At 40.7% G+C, this 20,783-nt stretch overlaps 1 protein-coding gene across 1 annotated transcript in view; it reads right to left on the minus strand.

Annotated features, from left to right (window-relative positions):
• MAP3K13 (mitogen-activated protein kinase kinase kinase 13) overlaps positions 1-20,783 on the minus strand; it is a 1,545,737-nt gene that overhangs the window by 291,820 nt on the left and 1,233,134 nt on the right. The window contains exon 11 of the mRNA XM_044075937.1: positions 16,729-16,866. Coding sequence (XP_043931872.1) covers positions 16,729-16,866 — 138 coding nt within the window. The remainder of the gene's footprint in view (positions 1-16,728; positions 16,867-20,783) is intronic.

Below are 20,783 nucleotides of genomic sequence, written 5' to 3' on the forward strand. Positions count from 1 at the left end.
CTCCTCAGCAGTGGGTACCAGTGTTGTCTTGGCCAGTTTGGAGCTATCAGGATTATCCTTGGACGTTCTTCCTTGATTTTTAGTAATACTTTGTGTATCAAGGGAAGAGGTGGGAATGCATATGCTGTCAGGCCTTTCCAGCTGAAGGAGAGCGAATCCACTTTCCATGCTAGTGGGTGGAATGTCCTTGTGCAGAATTTTTTGAGCTGGTGATTGAGAGGTGATGCGAATAGATCTATCTGAGGCATTCCCCATTTCTTTGAGATGGTCTTGAAGATGTCCGGGTGCAGTTTCCATTCGTGGGCATCCGATGTGGTTCTGCTTAATATGTCTGCTAGAGTATTTTCTTTTCCCGGTACAAATATTGCCTGTAACTGGATGTTGTAGCTGAGTGCCAGGGTCCACAGCTCCAAACTCATTCTGCATAGGGGGTATGAATGAGTGCCTCCCTGCTTGTTGATGTACCACATGACTGTGGTGTTGTCTGTCCTTATCATCAACTGGCCCTCTTTGAGAAATGGTCTGAACCTTTGGATTGCCAGTTTTACTGCCAGCATTTCTTTTAGGTTGATGTGCAGGTGAAGTTGATCCTGTGTCCACAATCCTTGCACGCATTTGTCCAGCATGTGGGTCCCCCATCCTAGGTCTGAAGCGTCTGTTGTGATGGTCTGGCTTGCTTGACATCTGCGAAAGGGTAGGCCTGGGTTTGTCTGGCATGCCTGAGCCCACCATAGGAACTCCTGTTTTAAGCATGGAATTAGTGGGATTTCTGTTTCTAGGCTGTGTCTGTGTTGGGACCATAAATTCTTTAGGTACCACTGTAGTTTTCTCATATGTAGTCTAGCAAGTGGGACCAAGATTATGCATGATGCCATGAAGCCCAAGGCCTGCAGTACTTTTCTTGCTGTTAACTTGTTCAGCTTTGTTAGTGCTAAGAAGTAAAAAGGGAGTTTTTTGTTTTTCTGCAGTTAGGAATGCCATTTGTTTTACTGTGTCCAATTCCGCGCCCAAGAATGTCCTTGTTTGGGATGGTATCAGCCTTGACTTTTGTAGATTGACTGTGTATCCCAGTGCTTGTAGCAAGTAAATGACCCTTTGTAAATCTGTTGTCAGCTTGCTTTTGTTGTCCCCTTGTAGCAGGCAGTCGTCCAGGTATGGGTAAATTTGAATTCCTGTAGTCTGCAATGGGCGATTACTGATGCCAGGCATTTTGTGAATACTCTGGGCGCAGTAGATAAGCCAAAGGGCAATGCTGAGAATTGATAGTGCTCTGATCCTGCAAGAAAACTGAGGTATCTTCTGCAGATTGGTCGAATGGGGACGTGCAGGTATGCCTCCTTGAGATCTAGAGTTACCAGCCAACACTCCTTGCCCAGCATGGGAAGAAGTTGCTGTAGGGTCAGCATTTTGAATTTTGGGACAATGATGTATGTATTTAAGGCGGACAGGTCGAGAATTGGTCTCCAACTTTTTCCCTTTCTTGGAACTAGGAATAGTCTGGAGTAGAACCCCTTTCCTTGCTCTGCTGTTGGCACTCTTTCCACAGCTCTCATGTTTGCTAACTGCATTATCTGTTGTAGAGCCTCTGTTTTTGATTTGGAGGTAGATTTGGCATTCCTCTTTTGACTGGTAAAGTGTGGAAGTGGAACCGTATCCTTGATCTATGGTTTGTAAAATCCACTTGTCTTTTGTTATATAGTGCCAGTTCTTTGAAAATAAGGTTAACTTTCTGCCTAGAGGAGCTGCTATTTGTTCCCTGGTAGGCGGATTTAGGATTAAGTCACTGTGGTTGTGTTGATGTAGTGGCAGTGGTTGTGTCTGTGCCTCTGTTGTTACCTTGCCACTGTCGTCCTCTGTAGGCACCTCCTCTGGGTTGGTTTCTGCCTCTGGAACGCCTATTCCTGCCCCTTTGAGATCTTGTGGAGTCAGGAAAGGACCAATTTTGGCAGGCCAGTTCCTGCTAAACCTACGGGGTTGAACCTGCAAGAAATCTTTAACCGTTTGAACAGATTTTGCCTTTTCTTCCATTTTCTTCATAACCTGCTGGGCAGGTGTACCAAACAAACTTGTCTTATCCATAGGAGCATCTAGTAACTTTGCTTTGACATGATCCGGTAAAGCTTGCTCCTTTAGCCATGCATGCCTTCTTATCACTGTGCCAGTCATGGCTGATCTAAATGAAGCCTCCAGTGCATCATAGCCACATTTTAAGGAATGGTTACTAACCTGTTGTATGTTATTTACCATTTCTAATACATATTACTTATCAAGAGATTCATCAGTGGTTAGCTTTTTAGTTAACTGATCAAGCATAAACTCTTGGTATTGTATCATGTGAAACTGACAGTTTAAAGCTCTAGCTGAGAGAGTAGCTGAAGTGTAGACCTTTTGCCCCATCTGTCTAATGACCTTGCTTCCCTTTCAGAAGGAATAGGGTTTTTAGCTATGGTGTGACTACGCTGCCACTTGGGACCCTGGGATATAGTTTCGGGTCTGCAAGTGGGGCCTTGTAAAGGTGGTGATGAGTGTCTGGCACCCTGTAAAATCTGTCTGGTTTGGCAGGGGCTGGAGGTAAAGAGTCTGGTGCGGAGCAGACATCATTGAAAGCATCATCCACCACAGAGAGAACAGGAGGTATAGCTAAGGGCCTGTGTTGTGGAAGGTGCAGAAAGGTCCTAAGTCTTTTCTGGAGTCTGAAAAATCCTGTTGCTGCCATTGGAACTGCTCTCGCATGGCATGTAAGGTTTCCCCAAAGGAGAATTCTTCTGGTGGGGAAGCAGCTGGCATGGATTCTTCAGCATCAGAGTCTTCAAAATTGGAGAAAGGAGCCCCTCGCTGGTCAGTTATGTCTGGTTCATCGGCAGAATCATCAGATGACACTGGCTCAGGGGCTCTGCCCTAGGTCTCTTCTCTGGGGCTGAGAGGCCCTGTCTGGGTGAGATTGAGATCCTCTAATTAATGAAATTAAATCTTCTGCCAGAGTAAGCATTTGAGAACTAGAGGGCCTGGTTGTAGGGGTTTAACAGGCACTGTTTTAGTAGTCTTGGCTGCTTTAGCCCTGGCGAAGGCCTTAATGGACATGGCTGCTGGAGGCCTAGCAGCACCACGTGCTGGGGTAGAGACATCCAAGGGAATGGTGTCTGATAAGTCAGTGGCAACCACCGTAGTGGGTAAAATTTCTGAGGCCGATTCAAGAATGGTAGCAGGTGCCTCAGTTGTAGAGATAGATTCAGCTGTACTTTGATCAGTTTTCTCGGTTTCGCCGAAACCGAGACACTTGCTTAACCATGGTTTCGCGCGGAACCGTCTTTATCTTTCGCGTTTTTGGCAGATTGGGTAGTCGGAGGATCCGGCGGCATAATGTACGCAAAATCAGAACCGAAAAACCGTTCAGCAAACTCCGACCGATGCCTGTTGAAGGAAGCACAGGCGAACAGGCTGCTACGCTGGGCCTAAACAAGGCAGACAATAAGAGTGGAAATCTTTATGAGGTATTTGTTTCCCACAGGTTAAACAATTATTAACTTTTTCTGACATCGGCTGAGGCAAGAAAGAGTCCCCAACGGGTACTTAGCTTTAGAAGTCTTGGTAGTATTCGGTAGAAGTAATCTCTGGATCCGACCGACCGGCACTTGCGAACAGCTTCTGCTTGAGGCCCACGCAAGAAAGACTGGGAAAATGGCGTCGGCTGATGCCTTTATACCGAGACCAACAGAGATGACGTCGGGTGAGTGCGACATCAGCGGACCCGGACTTTGGAACCCGGCCGACTGAAGGGCTGCCTGACGACAGGACAACCCAGTTGTTATGACTGCAGATGCATCCATGAAGGACATCAGGCAGCCGATGCCATTTTCTTTAGTTTTTCTTGCCCCTCATGTCAGGTGCCCCCCAAATGGGGAGCAAAGATAAATAAATATATATATATATATATATATATATATATATATATATATATATATATATATATATATAAAACTATATATACATGCAATTGTAGCAACATAAACTTTACCTTCATCTAAAAGCAAATACACCACAAAGGCTGTAGAATATAGTGAAGGAAAGAGAAGCTCTAGAATAAAGGGGGATGGCGGGTGGGTAACCCGGACTGCAACAGTGAATACACTTGGAACATCTACATTTATGGTAAGTGTACACAACTGTACTATGTTCTTCGTGTTTCACTGTTGCAGTCATTACATTTGGGTAGAATCCCAAAGCTATGGATGGGAGGCTGGAACTAAATAGCATTAGGAGCGGCTATAAGGCCATGCAAAACTGCAGTGGCAAAGCCCGCCCTGGACTTAGAGAAGAGAGGCAAATGATAATGCTTTATAAAAGTATGACCAGAGCTCCAAGTAGCAGCTTCTAGAATGTCTTTGGTTGGCACCCCTCTGAGAAAAGCTGCTGAGTTAGACACAGCCCTGGTGGAATGTGACCTGATTCCCTTGGCCACTGATTTACCATGATGCAAATAGCAGAAACTAATGCAGTGGCTTATCCACTTTGAAATAGTCTGCTTTGAAATAGCCTTTCCCTCTGATCCTGCAGCAAATGCCACCAGTAGCTGCTCAGACTTTCGTAGAGATTTGGTCCTGTTTAAGTAGAATCTTAGTTGTCTGTGTACGCCCAAGGAATGCAGAATCTGCTCCCCCTTGTTCTGCGGATTTGGGTAAAAAGTTGTCAGGTGAATAGTTTGGTTAAGAGCCACACTGGATAACACCTTAGGCATAAAGGAAGGATTGGTCCTGAGGGACACCCTGCCTGGGTAAAATATAATAAAGGGCTCCACAGCCATGAGGGCCTGCAGTTCTAAAATCCTTCTTGCTGAAGTGATTGCCAGAAGGAAAGCTGTTTTCCAAGATAAAAACTTTAAATCTGCAGTAGCTGCTGGTTCAAATGGAGGTAGGGTGAGCTTTTCCAACACAAAATTGAGGTCCCATGCAGGAATTGGTGATCTTCTGGGAGGCCTTAAGTTTTGGGCCCCTCTAAGATACTGTTTTAGCAGAGGATGAGAAAAGATTGGAGGCTCTGTGTTGTAATGAGCCGAGATGGCTGAGGCATGGATTTTTATTGATGAAAAAGATAGGCCCTTGTCAAGCATCTCAGTCAAGTATTGTAAAATCTGAGGAATATTTGGCTTCGCTGTGTCAGTTCCTTGTGCTTGGTTCCAGGCACAGAATCTCTTCCATTTATCAGCATAAGATTTTCTAGTACTAGGCCTTCTGGCTTCCAAAATGACATTTATCACAGATTTACTGAGAGGTGTTGTTTGAATAATTACATGATCCGCCATGCTGCCAGGCTCAGAGTTAGGAGCTGATTGTGCAGGATTTGATTGTTCTGCTGAGACAGTAGATGAGGTATTTGAGGCAAGTACCAAGGAGGGAGTTGAGACATATTCCTTAGAATTGGGTACCAGTGCTGGCGAGGCCAGTCCGGGGCAATTAGGATCATTTTTGTTTTTTCCTGTCTGACCTTTAGTAGGACCTTGGGAAAAAGAGGCAGAGGAGGAAAGTCGTAGACGGATAGGTTTTTCCAACTGAAGGACAGGGCATCCACTTTCCATGCTTGTCTGTGATAAGTCCTTGTGCAGAATTTGTCCAGCTAATAATTCTGGGGAGATGCAAACAGATCTATGTCCGGGCTCCCCCATTTCTCTGTTATCATGCTGAAGACTTGTGGATCCAGTTTCCATTCGTGAGGGTCCATTAGACTTTTGCTTAAGTCATCTGCCAGAGTATTTTGTTTTCCTGGCAGGAATTGAGCTTGAAGATGTACTTGGTAAGTCAAGTCTGTGTCCCACAATGCCATGGCTAGTCTGCAAATGGGGTAGGAATGTGTGCCCCCCTGCTTGTTTATGTACCACATAACCATGGTGTTGTCCATCTTTATCAGTAGCTGTTCTGGATGAAGTAAGTCCTTGAAGGCTGTCAGGGTATTCTGAACAGCTAACATCTCTTTCTGGTTGATATGCAGATGCATTTGTTTTGGGCTCCATATGTCCTGAATGCATCTCCTCGCCAGGTGGGCCCCCCCAAGCATAGTCTGATGCATCTGTAGTTAGGGTTTGGTTGGCGAGGGGTAGATTGAAAGACCATCCCATGTTCTGGTGACATGTCTCTGCCCACCAAAGAAACTTCTGTCGTAAGCAGGGAATGAGGGGAATCATTGTTTCCAGACTGTGACAATTGTTGACTCCATAAACTTTTTAGGTACCACTATAGTTTCCTCATATGCAGTCTTGCATATGGAATTAGTAGAATTCAGGATGCCATGAACCCCAAAGCCTGCAGAATTTGTCTTGCAGATAACTGGGTTTTTGTTGCCATCTGTTTGAAGTAAATAGTCAGTTGCCTTTGTTTGTCTGGCGTAAGGTAAGCCATCTGGGCTTGCACCCAGGAATGTAATCTCTTGAGAGGGTACTAGTTGTAATTTCTTTTCGTTTATTGTGTACCCAAGGCATGTTAGAAACCTTTTTACAAACACCAGATGTTGCAGAAGAATGTCCTTGCTTTCTGCTTGAATGATACAGTCATCCAAGTATGGATAGATTTGTATGCTTCTTTGTCTGCAAAATACAATTACTGGTGCCAGGCACTTTGTAAAGACCATGGGCGCAGTAGTTAAGCCAAAGGGCAGTGCAGAGAATTGGTAATGCATAAAGCCAGCCTTGAAGCGGAGGTATCTTCTGCACGATTCCCTTATTGGGATATGCAGGTATGCCTCTTTTAAGTCTAGAGTCACAGCATGGGCAGAAGCTGCTGCAAAGTCAGCATTTTGAATTTTGGAATGTCCAAGAATGTGTTCATAATTGATAAATCCAGTATTGGGTGCCAGGCATTGCCTTTTCTGGGTACCAAGAACAGTCAAGTAAAACCCTTGTCCTTTTTCTAGTTCTGGTACTGGCTGAATAGCCCCCATATCCATGAGGGATGTAACTTGTTTCTGTGCCTCTGCCCTTTGATTTTGTGGCAGATCTGGCCAACCGTTTGAAATTGGCAAAGTATGGAAATGAAATTTGTATCCCTGGGATACTATGTTTAATACCCACTTGTCCTGGGTTATTAACTGCCAATTTTGCACATGAAGTGCTAGTTTTCCCCCTAAGATCAGGTATCAGGGGCTGCTAAAGTGCCTCACTGAGTACAAGCGACTGGCTTAGGAGAAGCTTCGTCGTCAGTTTTGGACCTCGACTGTCTATCTCTGCCAAAAGATAAGTGCTTGGTGATGGCAGAGGGAAGTCATTGAGACTGCTTACTGTAGGGTTGTGCTTTGTTTCCTCCAGATTTGGAGGTAGAGGCACCCTATTGCTTTGACCTGTAGAAACCCTGTGATTGGTATCTAGAGCCTTTTGAACGACCTGGATTTGCCCCGTGAGGCTCTGTCGGACACAGGAAAGGACAAATTTTTTTGTAGGCCAGTGTCTACTTAATCTTGGTGGCTGCACTTGTAAGAAGTCTTTTACAGTTTGCATAGACTTAGCTTTGTCTTCCATTTTCTTTAAAACCTCTTCTGCCCTATTACCAAACAGAGTATCATGCTGTAAAGGTGCATCCAACAATTTAGCTTTAACATGGTCAGGCAGATTTTGCTCTTTGAGCCAGGCATGCCTTCTAATCACAGATCCAGTAACTGTGGCCCTACAGGAGGCCTCCAAGGAATCAAAACCACATTTCAAAGTATGCTTTCCAACCTGTTCTGCTGCATGCAATAATTCCTGTAATTCCTTATTTTCCATACATTCCAGAAATCAACATCATTTTCTGTTTCAATAATCCCATAACATGCTGTTGATATTTAAGCATATGAAACTGGCAGTTTAATGTCTTAATTGCCAAGGTTGCGGACGTATAAACCTTCTTTCCCCATCTAACCAGTGCCCTGGAATCTCTATCAGAGGGAGTACGATTCTTAGCTGTTGTGGCCTTTACATCTTTGGGACCCTGTGAGATAGTTTCAGGGTCAGCAGCAGGAGTTTTTTAATAAAAATTTGTGAGAGTCAGGAATCCTGTAATATCTGTCTGGCTTGCTAGGAGCTGGAGGTAGGGAATCTGGAGTCATGCTTGATTCCGAAAACACATCATCAACAATGTCTAATACAGGAGGTATAGCCAAAAGCCTAAGCTGAGGGAGAAGAAGGAAATCCCTGAGCCTCTTTTTTGATTCTGAGAAATCTTGACTCTCCCAATGAAAATGTTCCCTCAAAGTATGCAAGGTTTCACCAAAAGAATAATCTTCAGAAGTAGATGCAATGGGATGGATTCCTCTGCATCTGAATCCTCATAGGGTGGTATAGAAAATTCCTGATCAGAAGAGGAATCAGAAGAAATAGAAACCTGATCTGAAGATTCATAATCAGTGTCTTGCCTAGGCCTCTTATCAGAAGGGGGTTGGGAACCCCTGATCAAGGTAATTAAGTCTTCAGCCATTTTGATCATCTGTTTCTTGGGCCTAGAGGCCTGAGCACGTGGCTCATGCATCAGTTTTTTAGCCTTAGAAGTTGCGTTTGTCTTTGTTTTTGAAGCTGGCGTCGGTTTTATATAGAAATGCTGAGGCCTGAAAACACCCTCAGAAGCCGGTCCCTGCTCAGCGGCTCCGGACCCATCTGAGGGAGAGACATCCGTGGGTACAATACTTTGAGAATCTCGCGGCATGCCGGACTCCACATGGGTCTCGGTAGAGGCCTGCGACTCGAAAGTAGCAGGTATCAGGGGCTGCTAAAGTGCCTCACTGAGTACAAGCGACTGGCTTAGGAGAAGCTTCGTCGTCAGTTTTGGACCTCGACTGTCTATCTCTGTCCTTTTCTTTGTGTTTTTTGCGAACTCCGGTAGTCAGATTGCTATCCGATGACATTTCAGGGTAGTTACAACTGTTTCCAAAATATTTTGAAGCAAAGATATACTGACGCATAAAAGTGCGTTGGTTAAATCTAGCACAAAACCAACACCTAGGCACGTTATGATCTGGGCCTAGGCAAGGAATACAGTATAAATGGAAATCCTTATGAGGTATTTGCTTCCAACAAGTAATGCAATTATTAACTTTTACTGACATCGTATAGAACAAGAAAAAGTTTCCCCAACGGGGTACTTAGTTTTAATTGAAGACTTCGGTTCTGAAACTCGAATGCGAAAATTTCAGGAGTCGGCCGACTGGCACTTGCAAACTGCTTCTGCTTTGGGCACCGCACGCAAGTAAGACTAAAGAAAATGGCGCCGGCTGCCTGTTTTATACTCCTGACGACCTGACGTCATGGAAGAAGAGACAGCAACCGACGCAAGACCCAAGACTTTGAAATTCAGGCCGACTGAGGGCAACCTGCCAGCAGATTACCCAAATGTAATGACTGCAACAGTGAAACATGAAGAACATCCTTAGGAAGTCCGTGACTTTTCCAATGTGGTCAAGGAAGTCCAATAGTATTTGTTCTGTACTATTTCATATAATAAGGATGTCATTTATGTATAGATAGTTACATCCCATGTGCTTGAAGAATGGGGAGCTGTAAAGATGCTCCATTTCCCATTTACCTAAGGCTGTGTTTGCGAGGCTGGGGGCCACAGCTGCACCCATGGTTATACCCCTTTTTTGTCTGTAGTATTTCTTGTTAAAACCAAAGTAGTTGTTTTCTAGCAGTTGCTTCAGGAAATGACTTACAACTTCAGTACCTTTGGCTGAATTTTGCATTAGGTCCATCATAGCTTCTGCCCTAATACAGTAATCATGGGGGAGTACTGTATACAGTGCCTCAACATCAATAGTGACCGCTAAGGAGTTCTCATCTGCTTGGATCATCCAAATTTTTTTTAAGAAGTCTCCAGTGTCAAGTATGAAAGATGGATACCTCAAGGTTAAGATAAATCTGCTAGCAGAAAGCAATCCATCTTTCTTACCTGACACTGGAAACTTCTTAAAGAAAATTAGGATGATCCAAGCAGATGAGAACTCCTTCTTGGTCACTACTGAGACTGACAGTATACAGTACTCCTCCACGATTACTGTATTAGAGCGGTAGTGTAAGCTATGATGGACCAAATGCAAAATTCAACCACAGGTACTGAAACTGTCAGTTGTTTCCTGAAGCTCCTGCTGAAAAACAACTACTTTGGCCTTAACAAGAAATACTACAGACTCCCTTACTGTCTTCTTCCACTGTATATTACTTGACGAATAATGGAGAGGACCCAAGAGTCCTGGGTGATCTGTTTCCAAGAAGAGAAGGAAAGGGATGCTCATAAGGAAAGAGGAGCCTGGCTGCTGGGGGGAGGGCCAGAAAGGGCTGTTTCTGAGCAGCAGGAGAAGACGTAGAGGACTTTGCTGAAAATTGTTTCCTAGTGTCTTTTTTCCCTTTGAAGACTGAGATCTGGAAGGTTTCCTAACAAAGGATGTTTTAGAGGGGTAGTTCCTCTGAAATCTTGGAATGTGGGACACAAAAATGTGTTTTAGGTCTTGTAGCTCTTTGCCCTTTTCTTGTAATGACTTAAAACATTCTGCAGCAGAAGTACCAAACAATGCCTTGTTGTCCAGGGGGGCATCCATAATTTTTGCCTTTATATTGTCTGGCAAGGGCTGTAGTTTGAGCCAAGAGTACGTTCTGAGAACTGACCCAGAAGCAGCAGCTCTGGCTGATGCCTCCACTGCATCGTGAGCACACTTAACAGAATGTTACGTGACTCGAGCAGAAGTGCTCAGTATGGATGACAACTGAGCTTTTCTATGAGACTCTGGTAGCTCTGAAATTAACTTACAAGTGTCATAGAGAAGGGCTAAGGAACATTTAGCCATATGGGTCTGGTAGTTTATGGCCCTAAATGCCAGAGTTGCAGAAGTATAAACTTTCTTCACCAACCTTTCCATTCCTTTACTCTCCTTGTCTGATGGGAGAAGGGAAGTGGTGGATAAAATCTTGAAGGCCTTATCAGCAGACACAGAAATTGTTGCAGGATCTGCAGAGGGACATTTAAACAGGAATCAGGAATCCCCTGGCACCTTATAAAACTTGTCTGGCCTTTTAGGGGCAGGAGGTTGGGAGTCAGGGCACTTAGAGGCTGCTGGGAAAGCAACAAAAAATGCTGGCAGTACAGGAAGTATGGTAGATGGGGAAGGAGAATCCATCTGAAGAAGGTCATAATACATTTTTTGAATGTCTGACACCTGTGAGCAATCCCATTTAAAGAACTCCCTCATTTACCAATGGTTTCCCCAAAGAAAATATCCTTTCCAGGAGAATCTGTGCCATTGTTCTGAGGAAGAATATCCTAAGGATGATGAAATTTGGGCAGAATATACCAAAGACCCATCCCAAGAGGAATCATAGTCATCTGATGAAAACTCCAGAGAAATCCTCTTGTGTGGAAAAGCAGGATGAAGGGAGGGAGAAGGGACAAAGAGAGATGAGAAGATTGTCTCAGGGCCATGAAAGCATTACAGAGCCCTTATGAGAAGGTGTGCCAATCTGGAGGCAGTTCTTGGGAAACAGGAGAAGCATGATTGGCTTTCAGCTTCTTCTTTTGTGGAACATCCATGCAGTGAAAGGATGAGGGGCCTGATGTCGAACTGCACTCTAAAATATTGGTAGGGACATCTCTATGAACAATGACTTGAGGGATGCCCCTCGGGCCTTCAGTATCAATGAGCCCGGGTTCCCTCCATACATCCAAAATGGATGCCTGCGTATCCCGAGGAAGTGTTAGTAGGATCCTTCATGGCCTCCACACCGGTACCCATGGAAGGTTCGCCTACTGACTCCAAAATGGTGTCCAGGTCAACATCATCCTCAGGAGAGATGTCCGGAATTGGAGGAGCAGTGGGTAAGTCAGGCCTAGACTTCTTGGCCTTCTTAATCAGCAGCTCAGTTGAAAGACCTGACGTAGCTTCCATATCGCATGCTAGGTGCTTAAGGCACTGGTTTTCTAGGTACAGATTAGACAGGGTCATGGGAACAAAGGCCTTGCAAATCAAGCAAGAAGCATGGTCGTGGTTAGGGCCTAGGCAAAGGAGACAAAGGTTATGGGAGTCTTTATGTGGAATCTGCCTTCCACACTGACACTTCCATGTCCTAGATGACATGTAACCTTAAAGACAACAGTAGCAATAAGAAAAAAGACAACAGGGTACTTATCTGATCAAAATCCACAACTTCTCTGATGAGCAACAACCAAAGAAGATGATTTGACTTGTGGCAGAAAAGTTCTGAGGATTGATATGTGCTGGCATCCGCTTTATACCCAACGTCATTTTATGAACAGTGTAAGACCAGTTCTATGTGTGACATTGCACGCACCCTACAGTAGTGTTAGACTTTTGTATTCTGACCAGACATATGAGTCAGCCGGCGGCACACTCCCAAAGCCATCATGTTATGAATACTGCAACATATGAATAGAAGGACATCCTTTGCTCAGACCACAGACACCCTAGCACAGACTAGGTGCACTAGTCTTGAGGAAGAAAAACAAATCTACAAAATGCACACTGACATGTTGTCGGTTAACAAAGTTTTGCATTGATATCATTATACATTGGAGTGGGATGGGCTCTTTTTTAATTTCTCTAAATCTTTTGGGTTTCTAAAACTATGACAGGAATGAACCCCATTCTTAAGTCAAAGCATGCTTAAAGTTCATGAAATTAGCATTGTTTCAATCTTTGATGTCAGCCAAAAGTGCTCTTCGCGGCACTAGACATGTGCCCAGTTATGACTCCTTCTGCAATTCGTACAGGGTTACATGGATTGGTAATATATCTAAATATGATTGTAAATTCTTTTTTATAAGACCCATTGCTCCAACTACTATTGAAACTGTTTGGGTATCTTTCTTCCACATTGCTCTCGTTTCTGCCTGCAGATTCTGGTATTTTATGACTTTGTGTCTCTCTGTATGCAAGACACTGTAGTCACTGGGTGCAGCAATTTCAATGATCAATGCTACTTTGGTCTTCTTTTCTTGGACCACTCTATCCGGTTTTCTAGCATCTATCTTTTGAATTGTTGTTAATGAGTGATCGCATGTGATATAAACTTCATCATTTTTCAATGATGCTTTGTGGCTCATGTTTCCAGTGTTTTTCAGCCACTTCAGTACCATGTTTGCACAATCTCCAATGCAACAGTCTTGCCACATTATTATGCCTTTCAGTGTACAGTCCTTCTGTCATTAGTATGTCACACCCAGCAACAAGGTGTGTGACTGTTTCCAATTTGGTTTCACAAAACCTACATTTGTCTGTTTCTTCCACAAGTTCAATGGACTTGTAAACCAGCGGGTACGTAAGCCACCATCTTGGGCTGCCAATACTAACCTTTCATCTCTTAGTTTGAATTCGCTTCTCCTTAACCATTCCTGTGTTCATTCCTGATCAACATGAGGTTCTTCCAGAAGTTCTCTATACTTGCAACTATAGTTATGTTTCTTCCACATTTCTTGCCTTCTCATCTGGTCCTTCACTTTATATTATTTCTTTTGTTTTTTGGCACATTCAGTTGCTGACAGATTTTTATCTACTTCTGGTTTGATTTCCATTCCAGCTTTGATGCAGATATGCTTCTGCTAAATTAAGCAGAGAAGTCATCTTAGGTTTATTCTCCTCATGTTTCAAGACTTTCACTACACTTGGGTCTTGTCAGTTCAGCAGATGTGTGGAGTCCCACAACGGAAGATTTATACATGTAATCAATTTCATGGAGGCCCGTCCCTCCTTCGGAATGGGGAATATATAATATTGGTATACACTGATTTTTATAAATCATATGGTGAGCATGAAGCATCCTTCTTGTTTTCCTGTCTAATCTATCCAACAAGTTTTGGGGCCAGTCAGTCACTCCAAAACTGTAACTTAGGACAGGAAGAGCAAATCGGTTTATAGCCTGGACTTTGTTCCTAGATGTCAATGCTGTTTTTTAGAATTCATTTATGCCTTCTAAAGTATTCCTTACTAAGTTTTATTCACATTTGTTCATGTTTTATTGTTGATCCTTCATGTACTCCCAAATATTTATACACTCCCTCTTGCTCAAGTTCTTTTATACCACATTCCTGTCCCAAACTGATGTTTTCTTTGTGCTGCAGTTTTCTTGCTTTAAAGGTTGCTTTTGCACACTTATCAAGACCAAATGATATTCTTATATCATCTAAAAAAGTTTTGACAACCTGCAGCTGAGCTTTCAGTTCCTCATCTGATGAGCTATATAGTTTTAAATCACCGACAAAGAGAAGATGAGAAGTCTTTACACTTTATTGTTTTTTAGGAGGCAAATTGTACCCATGGCCTAAGTTGTTAAGTAAACAGCTTAATGGGTTAATGGCAAGGCAGAACAGCACTGATAACAGAGAGTCACCTTGGAATATCCCCCTCTGAATTTTTATACCTGGGATAATAATCTGTCCTTTATCATGGCTTAATTGCAAAGTGGTCTACCACTGTTTCATGGTCACTGTAATGTAGTCGATCAGTGTAGGGCATATCTTATACATTTTTACGCACTCTTTTATCCATGAATGTGAGATACTATCAAATGCTTTTTTGTATTCAATCCATGCCATACTTAAATTCTTCCCCTTTTTACAGTTCTATTTAACAACAAATGATCCTTTGTTCCATATGACTTTCTTTTATTGCTCTTTTGTTCTATTGTCATAATTGAGTTTTCTTCTAAATGACTTTAACCTCTGTTGGCATCAATTCCCGTGTATAGTTTATATGTTGTTGGAAGGCAAGTTATTGGTCTATAATTTTTAGGATAGCTTGTAGGTTCACTCCTAAGATGGAGCACTGTTTTGCCTGTTGTTATCCAGGTTGGTGTCTGTTTGTCATACGCATATAAATAGTTCTTACTCATGGCTAAATCCTCTTGCAAAGATGTTTATACTTTTAACCAAAAGTTAGGTACTGCATCTGGGCCTGGGGTTTTCCAGTTGGAGGCTTTTCTTAACTTTGCCTCAATCTCTCTGGCTGTTACTTCATCCCATTTCATATCCTGCACCTTTAAACAACTTATTCTTTCTTTTACGTCTTCTATCCATTTAGCATCTTTGTTATGTTCCACAGGATCCTCATAGATACTTCTCCAAAATGTATCGACTTCCTCTTTTTTGGTGGTCTTTCAGTTCCTTTTACCTTATTTCCCAACACTTTTTTGGGTCATCAATAAATTGCTTATTTCGTACTTTTCCTTTATATTTATCTGTGTATCTTCTAAGTTTTTACGCTTGTGCTGAAATTTTTAGTTTGTTATTTGCGATAGTACATGATAGCTCCTGGTCTGTTCTAATACTGTGCATTGCTTTAATCGCATCTATCTTTCTCAGTGTTTTTGTTTATCTATTCCCTGTTCTATAGTCTTCTAAAAGGGACACTTCTTGTCTTAATTGCTTTACAGTTTTCTCTATTTGATACTTCCGTGATGGTATTCGATTTCTCCCCTTCCTTTCCCTCACTACCCTGTGTTCTTGCTGTAGAACTTTATCAGTTATTAATTTAGCAGCACAGTAATATATCCTGTTTACTTCTGTTATATCACATGGATCTCTATGGACAATTCTAATTACTGCATTCATCTGTTTTATCAGACTTCTGACTTTTTGGGTTTTATTGACCTTCAGCAGTCTATTTCTCTCATTGATCTTAATATATCTATCCATGTCTATTAAATCAAGCAACTCTTCTCTTAGCTCATTTTCTTCCAAATTGAGGGCACATCGCTTGTTTCCCGTTTCCTGTGGGCATTCTATAGAAAGTTCTATTGCATCTTCCTGTGGCACCTTCTCTTCAATTTCATCCTATGCCATCTGTCGCTCTTGTCACATGGAAACTCATTGGCCTATCACTCTTCAACACTGACTACATCAGAGTTTCCACAGTTTCCTGTTCCTTTCCTTGCTGACTAGCTTCAAGTGAATGTTTATACTAATTTCCTGTGGAAGGCTCCACAATATCTTGATATGGCACCTGACCAATTGCTTCCTGTTCCACTGGTTTCTCCTTAAGTTGGATATTCACTGCTCTATCCTGTTGTAGTGCTTTCTGAATTCAATTTTCTACATTGAATCCTTCAATTTGTAGGCTCTCTGTAACCTCAGTTTCTATTTCTTTAACTTCTCCATGACTAATCTCCTTTTTTTACTTTTCCTCTTTGTCTTCTTATTTTTTGTATTGTAAAGTTTTACATGTTTGGATTCCTTTGCCTGTATTTCTATTCAAATAACTTTGGTGCTGCTCTTTTTGTACTGGTTAGTTTTGCTTTCTCCTTTGCATAAATATTACACCATACTAAATCTCTTTTTCTTTCCCATGTCCATATTGGGGGTTGGTTGGCAATTTGGTTAGGGTGGTGTTTCCAGGATGTAGGAGGGTACCACTACTTAGTCCACTTTCAGTAACTGAAGAGTTTAGTGAAGAACATTTTCTGACTAATTTTTTGTTAGTTTCCCTTTCATTACATGTAGGGGACCCACTCTTTAAGATTCAAGTGAAAATGATTTTGCTCAGTTTAATGTATCTTTGTTTCTAATGTAATGATACAGCTATTTAAAACTGTTGAAAACAAAACCTGACTAATAAATGAAGGACACTGGGCAGAACACATGAGCTACTCTAGGTAAGCAAACAAGAAGTACTAAAATAAAAACAATGCACATGAGTTGTCTATAATAATACTGAAAACCAATTTGAGAATAACTGGTGGTATCCTCTTTGTGTCTCAACAGCTACAAAAAAACTCACCTCTTGGTTTGAACTCCCACCTTCTGGGGCACTCCTTTCTTCTTGATCAGTTTTTCCACAGTATTTGGTCTCACAATTGGCCGAACTGGATAGCGTTTATATGTACCTGGGTATTTTTTTTCTACAGCTTGCTCACGCCTAAAAGACAAACAGAAGGCATCCAATGATTTTACATTACAAAGGCAAGAAAAGATTTGCTTCTCTCTGATTCCAAGCTGACAAACTACACATCTGATAAACCTGTTGCCTTGGCTGCTAACCTTCTGTATCACTTACTCTATCCATTTGACCTCGAAGGTTTCAGTCAAGTCTGCTTCTTCAAAATGAAAAACCTCATACGCATGGCTAGAGCAACTAATACTTTGGGTAGTTCCCACACTGCCACCCCCTTCAACCTGAAGTTGGAATGGTACTGCATACAAAGTCATCTGTTATATCTCCAGCTTCTTGTAAAGATTTACAACCTAAATTGTCAAAGTGCAATGGATTAATGCCTATTTATACCACTGCCTGGGAGAAAGCTGAAATAATTCACAATTTAAATAGGTAATGAAACAAAATTATACTTTCTATTACAGCTGGTTTGTTCCACTCAGTGGGAGAAATATGAAATCATCCAGAGCTTAAAACAACATAATGAAACAAAATGCCATATTCAGTTATGAGCTGAACAGAATCAAGTTCCAAAAATTTTTGTTATACTCCTTAAAGAGCATGATGGTTCCAAAACGAAACAGTTAACAAACGTAACTATAGCACTGATATATTTCTCCAGATTGCCCAGTGAGTTTAACTTTTTGTAACTGCAAACGTGATACATCAGTTTCTGAAGAGGTTATTTTAATCTCAGAACTTGTTTACTATACATCATCAGTCCAGTTTTCTCTGAAAAGTACTTCTTGTTAGTTATTACTTTCTGTCACCATTAAATAGTCTGTTCTCCTGCCAACAGGCTTCAAATAGACTTGATGGCTGTCTATTACTCATGGTATACCATCATTCTCGCTCAGCTCACTCATGTTTTCAGTCTTTTAATAAAATGCATTTACATTTACTTAAATTAACTAAAATGTGTAATATCAAAATACAACAAAAGTAAGTTACCAAATAACAAACTGTAACAAACCAAACTACACACATGAAAACACTTGTCCTATTTGTTAATAGCAAAGTTAAATAACCAAAGATTGTTCATTTCCAAAAAAATCATTTGGCATTAAGAAAACTAAGCTTATTAAAATATAATCCCAGAGAGCCTTGGTGGACTTACAAAACTAAAATATAAATCCACCTCCTTCACTAAACAACATATGCATAATGAAGATATACCTGGATAATAAGAAACTAATTTTTACAAGTCTGAAGTAAGTATTATAAATAACATTAATTGTGTGAGATAATATTTCATAAAATATATAAATGTCAGTAAGGAGAATCAGAACTTTTCATGAACAGAATTATTTTGTAAGGTGTCACAGTTCTCCTAGACCGAACCTTGGAAAAAAAAATTTCAGTACTGATTGATAAACTGTAAAAATAACCTTCTTATTTATTATGTACTTTATGATTTAGATTTTCCTGGGGGCTTCTTTATAGAATTATCCAATCATTTAATAAAGGTAAATCATCTGTCTTAACCATCTCATTGTCAAATTACTAGTGTTACTTACTACATTAAGAAAAATAGAGTTTAGATTTAAAATTGCATTCACAGACCAAAAATATAGCTCACCTATTTTCCATCATCCAGTGGAACTGTGTAAATGGACTAAAGTGTACAAAAGTATCCTGCCTTCTGGTACAGAAGTAGAATGCATTCTGGTAATACTACTACTGTGAAGCCATTCTATCCTTTAGCTTACACGAAGGCTGAAGGCTAACTCAGTATACTGAAATATGATACAATTCAAATGAAACCATTTCCTCACATGTTCAATCCTGCCATTACCCAGACTAAGCATATAATATATAAGCTCATGTCTCTGGTAAGTGTGAGTGCAAACTTTACTGCTATTTTGATGGCCTGGAGCCTTGAGATTTCATTAAGGAGAATTGCCATCACCAATGCATCACTCATCTGACTGTAAAGCTATATCCTAACATTCATTTTAAATGCAAAAGAGGGAAATTATTCAGCAGCTGTAACCATACTTCAGAGATATACAATTTCTGCCCCATTGCCACAGGAATTTATTTATGATGACAAGAATTTATTAAAAAAAAAACATACTTAATATACAAACTGTGCAATCCTTATGGATGGTGCTCTGAAACATTAGCTACACTGGTAGCTGCAACAATACTCAAATTAGAGCACCAGGGCATCCAGTTATTAATGTATAAAGTTAGCCACCTAACAATCCCTCAGGTGTTCCTGTTTTGGAGGAAAGTATCTATTTCCAGGCTTGATTTATGCCTGCATATGATGTACTTACTTCTGGAGGTATGCCTCTATTTTCAGACTTCAATTACCCCTTCTACAATTTTCTGAATCTCCCACATCCCATGTATTTTTTTTAAACTGGCTAGTGCACAGAAACCCATAATACATAACCAACATACTAGTGGCAGCAATCATTTAAAGAAAGAGGACACACATCTTACATCTTCATTTTTCAGGACAAAAATAAATGACCTTGTGTAGTAGAATTTTGCAATACAGTTCATTAAAGTCTAGAGATTTTACACTGTCTGATACAGTGCTAATATTTTTCCATCATTTTTGTCACTCTCTGTTTTTTACACATATGTTTTTGAGTAAAATCTCACATTCCTACTGGAAGTGTAAAGGTGTGCACTATTTGGTATTCACATTTTATGCTAGTTAGCTGTCCAGATTTTTGGCTGGATGTACCTAATTTTCATGGGTCTTAGTACCTATTTTTCAATGCCTGCAGGCTAGGATGCATGCAACCTAGTACTTACAATCACATACTAATAAATAAACACAAAGCCTTACTATACAAAAATCACATGTTCTGTACTGAATTCACTCTTAGGGCCACTATATCTTGTATTATTCAAATCACAAGCTTTGGATAACAGTTAGATTTTCCATTAAGGCAAGTAAAATAAAACTAACACAGTAACAGTAATAAAACTAATTAAACTTTGGCACAGTTTGATTTTGAGATGTTGAAATATTTAATCAGAACTACTTTAATCCAGTATTTAACTTCTTTAATCATTTATTTATTCTACCAGACTTAGCTATACTTGTATGTATAATGCCACTAATAACACAAAGAAAATGGCAATTGGAAGGAGAAAAATACTGCAACTTATAATAAAAACCTCTTCAGGTCTACTTAATTCACAAAGCACGTTGTACACATTAACACTCTCTTAACCACTTTATTTTTGTTCAACAAGATGAAGTACCTTTAATAGGACTTAATTGGAGAGTTGATGTTATTGGGCGCAACAGTAATTGAGTGTATATTTAATAGGGCAATGACAGGTTGTGTGTATCTGGCATCTGAATAAGTGTGGTAAAACAAAAACAATTATTCTACACACAAAAAAATCTTTCTGCTTGTAAAAATCGTATGCAAAACAATCGAGACCTTTATAGTTAGGACATTCTGACCAATAATACCACAATAAAATTTACCTGTTTTTACACTTTTTCTTTGTTATATACTTATCAATTTTTATAAAGTTACTAAGTGTGTTAAATTTCTCAAAAAGTTATAAAAAAGCTCTACCTAATGGACAATCTAAAAAGTTTTTTTTTAAATGTATGTATATTTTATGTTTCAGTAAAGTAAAAACAGTGTTCTCATATTGTCCAAATTCAAAAAAGCTGTGATATAATTCCAGAAACACTTTTTTTATAAAACCATCTTGTAGTTTCACTTTACTATAACTTTGCAGCGCTCATTTTCAAAAGTGGAGTAATAGAAGAAATACGTTCATTAAGGCCTGGGTGTTTATTTGCTTCTAGTGTACTTTGGCACCATAATTCTCTATATTCTATTTGTGTTTCCCATGGCCCATCCCTTAAATCTCTCTGTATATTCTCTAGCAGAATAAATACACACCAAGTGAAAAGA

The sequence above is a fragment of the Protopterus annectens genome, chromosome 6.part1 (assembly GCF_019279795.1).
Source record: "Protopterus annectens isolate FY-2018-M chromosome 6.part1, PAN1.0, whole genome shotgun sequence".
Lineage (NCBI taxonomy): Eukaryota > Metazoa > Chordata > Ceratodontiformes > Protopteridae > Protopterus > Protopterus annectens.